This window comes from Zalophus californianus, chromosome X (assembly GCF_009762305.2).
Source record: "Zalophus californianus isolate mZalCal1 chromosome X, mZalCal1.pri.v2, whole genome shotgun sequence".
Lineage (NCBI taxonomy): Eukaryota > Metazoa > Chordata > Mammalia > Carnivora > Otariidae > Zalophus > Zalophus californianus.
This window is the reverse complement of record NC_045612.1, coordinates 109,599,769-109,605,696: the sequence shown is the minus strand read 5'-3', so window position 1 is coordinate 109,605,696 and position 5,928 is coordinate 109,599,769. Positions and strand designations below refer to the sequence as shown.

General features: G+C 45.8%; 1 protein-coding gene across 1 annotated transcript; it reads left to right on the top strand.

Annotated features, from left to right (window-relative positions):
• Positions 1 to 459: 459 nt before the first annotated feature.
• On the top strand, positions 460 to 3,542 carry SAT1 (spermidine/spermine N1-acetyltransferase 1). Its single transcript, XM_027608678.1, has 6 exons — positions 460 to 731; positions 961 to 1,012; positions 1,107 to 1,190; positions 2,628 to 2,729; positions 2,824 to 2,864; positions 3,007 to 3,542. The coding sequence occupies exons 1-6, from the start codon at positions 666 to 668 to the stop codon at positions 3,175 to 3,177; spliced, it is 516 nt and encodes a 171-aa protein (XP_027464479.1). The 5' UTR covers positions 460 to 665; the 3' UTR covers positions 3,178 to 3,542.
• The last annotated feature ends 2,386 nt before the right edge of the window (positions 3,543 to 5,928 follow it).

The following is a 5,928-nucleotide window of genomic DNA, read 5'->3' as shown; positions in this document are numbered from 1 at the left end:
CTTGACACAGACGCCCTGAAAGGAACTTGGGACCCACAGGGTGCCCCGCACCACACTGTAGAACACCGCTGCTCTAACCCCCATGTTGCCCAAGGTTGGTTCTCCTGAGTTTCACTTCCCGACCGGCCAAGGAAGAAACAGCAAGGTCACTGGTCAGGGTTCACAAGAGGAACTCCCCTTTCCCTTTTGCAAGGGCGCCTGGGTGACGTGCACGCCACAAAGTCGGGTTTCCGGGAAGGCTTTGAGAGGTGCCGCTAGAGGGCGCCCCGAGAGAACGCCCGCGACTCACCTCCCCGCCCCCCCCTCCCCGCCCGCGCCCGCGCCCGCGCCCGCGCCCGCGCCCGCCGGGTTCACACGGAAGCCCGGAAGAGAAGGAGGCTCCCGGAAGAGGGGGGCGGTCGCGGCCTCATTGGACGAGGTGCCTCCGCCTCACGGCGGGAGGCGGAGCTTCTTTGCGCTAAAAAGCGGGACCCGGCGGCCGCTAGAGCGCGCAGGTTTCGTCGCAACCGGTTGCAGCTTTTCCGTCGCTTACCGAGGTCCGCTGGGTCATGGTGCCAGCCTGACTGAGAAGAGGACGCTCCCGGGAGACGAATGAGGAACCACCTCCTCCTACTGTTCAAGTACAGGGGCCTGGTCCGCAAAGGGAAGAAAAGCAAAAGACGAAAATGGCTAAATTCGTGATCCGCCCGGCCACCGCCGCCGACTGCAGTGACATCCTGCGGCTGATCAAGGTAGCGGGAGGCCCGGATTTCTCCTGGGGCGGGGGGGGTGGGAGGTGGGGAGCGGCTCCGGCAGGTCCCCCTCTCTCCGCCCGCCTCCCCCAGCCTCTGCCGGGCCGCTGTGGGCAGGATACTGGGAACGAATCGCCGCCCCGCCCACCCCGTTCCCTCTGAGCTGGCTGGGTCTGGGCCTCACTTAGTTTTCTGCTTCTCTCCCTTTCTCCCATGTGCATCGCCCCAGGAACTGGCTAAATACGAATACATGGAAGAGCAAGTGATGTTAACTGAAAAAGGTAACGCAGCTGTAGCTGGGCGGGGGAAGGGTGTCCGGTACTTGTCATCTTCACCGAGGCCATCACTGTGTGTCCTTGCTGCCCCTTCTTGCAGATCTACTAGAGGATGGTTTCGGAGAGCACCCTTTCTACCACTGCCTGGTTGCCGAAGTGCCCAAGGAGCACCAGTCTCCGGAAGGTAACCGCCCTCCCCTTCCAGAAGCCAAACACCGACTGTTGTATAAAACTTATAGTGTCTGTTGTGTAGAACCACTGACAACACAGGCCAAAGTTACTGAGAAATTGGCCAGAAATAATAGCCAGTGTTCAAACTACTGAGGAAAAAGAAAATAGATGTGCTGCACATAATAATAGGGCGGGTTGAAAGAGCTGTTTAAGTAAGTATCAGAGTGCTGTGGAGACCCGGAAGAGTTTGAGCTGTTTTAAGTAAGTATCAGAATGCTGTGGAGACCCGGAAGAGTTAGGTATAATGTCATTTGTTGTAATTCAGTTTCATAAATGGTTCTTGTTTGACCCTAACGTAACCTTTTTTGTAATTGTGTTAAATCACATTTTTTTCTTTAATTTGTCCCAATCTTCAGGTTACAGTCTCTAGCTTCGCCATGTACATGGCCCTTCCGTGTACATGGATGGGCGGGGAGGTAACTAAAAGATCCTTTACACAATAAAGTAGATGATCATGATAAATGAGGTAAGGTCCTATTATCACACACTTAAAACACGGTAGATCAGAAACTCCAGTGTACTCTCTTCCTGTGTTTGCAAAGGACTATAAAGTGGCTAGAAAGTTTAATTTGAAACCTTTGCCTCCATTTGAAATTATAGACACCCTGTAAGAGGATGTCAGATTGTTTTATTTTTTTTGCTGGTCCCTGTTGACTGGTCAGAAGACAGAGCTAAAAGGGGAAGTTGTTTGGGTGGGTCCTTCATTTTTTTTTTCTGAAGTCTCTTCCCCAAGCTAGAAGAAATGAACGCAAAACATAAGGGATGAGGTACTTTTTGGAGGTATGTGGATGTTATGTAATACCTGTTTCTGGGTACCTCTGCTTCTTCTGGCTTAAAACTGGGGAGAGCAAATTGAAAATCTGTGAATTGGAAGGCAAGTTCTGAAATTAAACGTTGCACTTTTGGCCTGATGTCCTGACCTTAAGGAAGCAGAGTTTCTCAACTACAAATATTTACTATTCTGAACTGCCGTGTAAACCCGACTTATTCCCAAGTCAACATACCAGTATATCAATAGGATGTGAATAATGTGTGTGTTTAGTTTAAGACTATAGCAGTTTTGCTCTGGCAAGTAATGAAAGCATTCTCACGTCCTGAGTGTGAGATCCAGCAGATTGCAGAGTGGCCAGTCCACAATTTTAGCCTCGCTTCAGCTAGCTCTAATGTGTGCTTTTTGCAAATACATGTTCTGAGAACAGTCAGATCATCCAACAGTGGCCTGGACTGCACTAGCATAAAAATCAGGAGACAGTCCCAATTCAGTGGCTACTTATTTCTATAATACATGCATGTCTGTTTTTTTAAAAACCTATGATAGACTTCTGATTTTGCAGCTACAACTTCTATGGGTTGCTTTTCGTCCACATCTCATGTGATACTCTTATTACAGGACACAGCGTTGTGGGTTTTGCCATGTACTACTTTACCTATGACCCATGGATTGGCAAACTGTTGTATCTTGAGGACTTCTTCGTAATGAGTGATTATAGAGGTATGGCTGAGTTTAGGAGGGGTTTGCTCTGAAGAGAAACCAGGGCTTAAAGTCCTAAAGAAGACTTTTTAAACGGTACTTCTCTTTCTTTTAGGCTTTGGTATAGGATCAGAAATTCTGAAGAACCTAAGCCAGGTACGTCTTGGTTTGGGAGGGGGGTGGGTTTGGCTTCCAAGTTTGTTAGGGTTACTGAATCATTTTAATGACTGAATCAGACTTAGGTCTTGGAAAGCAGGTGGAAATGTCACCGAGTTTGTTTTACTCTCCCTTACAACAGGTTGCGATGAAATGTCGCTGCAGCAGCATGCACTTCTTGGTAGCAGAATGGAATGAACCATCTATCAACTTCTACAAAAGAAGAGGTGCTTCTGATCTGTCCAGCGAAGAGGGATGGAGACTCTTCAAGATCGACAAGGAGTACTTGCTAAAAATGGCAGCAGAGGAGTGAGGAGTGCTGGTGCAGACAATGACAGCTTCCATTCTATTTTAGATTAAATTCTCAACTGATCTTGCTTTCTGTCCTGCTTGTAGTCAAATAATAGAATGAACACCCATTCCAAAGCTTTATTACCAGTGGCGTTGTTGCATGTTTGAAATGCGGTCTGTTTAAGATGGCAATCTTGTATGCAGTTTGGAGTCAGATTTCTCCTTGAACATCTTTTGATAAACAACAAGGTGGTATGATCTTAATGTATATGAAAAAAACTTCATTCTTGTGAGTCATTTAAATGTGTACAATGTACACACTGGTACTTAGAGTTTCTGTTTTGATTCTTTTTTTTAATAAACTGCCCTTTGATTTAATTGGTATAAGCATTTTTACTAATCTTTATTTCTCAAGACATGTTTCTTGCTTTTGAATATGAAATAAAAATGGCCAAGAAACATAACCTGATAACCTTACAATTATTGAAAAAGTTTTCAACCCAATTTAAAGTGGTCACAAGCTGTTCTCAAAGTCTAGAAAGAAGCCAGTTGAATTCCATGGTGTTATAGGTAGCAGTGTGTAAAATGACTTGACACTGGTGACTGGACACTTCATCTGACAGAATTTTCAAGAGCTGAGAACCAGGTTAGAAAGCGAAGGCCCTGACAAGCCCATTTGTTACCCACAGAAAAGGCGGAGACAGGCTTCTCAAATACTGGGGGTGGAGGGGGGCACACACCTTGCCCACAACAAGCTCATCCCACACAAAATGCCATTCTGAAGGAGGGAAAGCAGATCGCTTTGCTAATCAGGCAGGAGCGAACCAACATTTTTACAGGAAATGTGCAAACAAAAACGCTGGAGGTGGGTGAGGGTCCCAATCAGGGAAATCAGTTTATTTGGAGGGCCAGTCTATGGTACTGTCGTACCCCAATGGGTTTCTATGTAGAAAAACAATAGTGCTTAAAACAGGGTGGTAAACAAAAGCTTTCTCCAGAACTGAAAATGAAACTACCAAGAGGCATGAGGAAGAGACAGTCTTAGGTAAATGTTAACCTTTCTTTTAAAGTTTTATTTTTCCGTAACAATACACCCAACATGGGGCTCAAACTCACAACCCCGAGATCAAGGGTCATATGCTCCTCAAACTGAGCCAGCCAGGCGACCCTGTTACCTCCTTTTATTACTCATTACACTGAGCTAAATTCCTAAACCCAGCAATTCGCATAGTAAAGAAAATGGTAGTTAATAAGAACCACCACTGTGCTGATTTCTGAGATTAATGTTTTCCAAGTTATCAGATACCTGAAAAACAATGCTCCCTATCTTCTTTCTATGTTCTCCAGGAAAGAAATACTAAGCTCCTCAGTTAAAGGGGGGTTTTGCCTGGCATCCCTTGCTCCAGTGTCTGTTCTGGCTTCCTAAGTTAGAAGGTAGCCATATAAACAAGTGGGATCCCGTACTGTACTGAATACAGGAGAGCTTTGGGATTTTTGGTGGCTCAGAGAGCATGCTATGAAAACAGGTTTCCAGAGTCCAGGGTCCTGCTGGGATGATAAGTAACTAGGAGAGAGAAGCCGACAAACATCAAAAGGGTTAACTAAACACACAGAGCCTTGCGGGGAAAGCAGACATTTTGAAAACCATGTTTTGGAAAGTGGGTCTCTTTGAGGAAAACAACTACATGCTGACTGTGGTTAAATATGTGAATAAATTAGATTAACCAAGCGAGTTACAATATAACTCTTTGTTTTCTCATTCTTAGAGCTTAGGCCTAAAAATCCAGGGTTGTCACACAAAAGCTTTTATGAAGGTTGTGTCCACTCTAAAGAAGTCCCTTACGTTTAAAATTTAGAAGCTGCAACACCACAGCATCAGCCCACTGAATGCTTAACTCGACTGCAAAGACACCTCTTGAAAAACTAAACTGTAAAATCCGTAAAGCTTGAAATCCCTAGGCAAGTAAGAAAACATGTCCTGGGAAATTTTATGAAAGGAAATAATAAACAATGATAAAACCAGAAAGTAGGGAGAAAGATAGCTTCCTGTAAAGATAACTTTAAAATTACCATTTTACTAAAATATTATGCCTGACATAATCATTTGGGAAGAATAGGATTTCGGACCTAAGGACTTGCGAATCATCATATTACATAGGATATCTCAGGGGTTTTCTGTGTGTGTGTGTGTGTGTGTGTGTGTGTGTGTGTGTTTAAAACAACTGCTATTTGCTAAGTGTATTCTGTTCCTCCAAAAACTTATAAAATCAAAATTTCTGAAACTATCAAAACGGGAAGTAGCTGGGTTTGTCCATGTCCAGGTTTATGACATCCTGCTACTGATGCAACCACAGGGTTGATAGTAGAGCCCTGGTCTGTCACTGCCCAGACCAGAGCCCAAGATCATCGGCTGCTTCCATTCCACAGGGTAGCCTTTTGAGGGAAAGAAAGGGGCCCTTCACACAGAAAGGCAGAAGCAACAAATCAGAGGAAGCCCAATGACTTACTAATGCCTTATACCCACTCTACCCCATCCCATGAGTCTCCTTTGCATTGGGTCCCCAGCAGGGCCTAGGACGGATGGCACTTAACCACTGTTCCTTGAGGCAAGAGGCTGCTCAGCAGCCACTGATGGAGCTGGCCCTACTCCGAGAACCCGGCCACCATCTCCTGCTAGGGGAAGCAGCTTCCTCCTCGACTGTGGCAGACCTGGCCTCCCACTCGGAGTCTGCAGGCGGCCTTGCCCGCTCCTAGAATTCTGTTCGCTTGACTG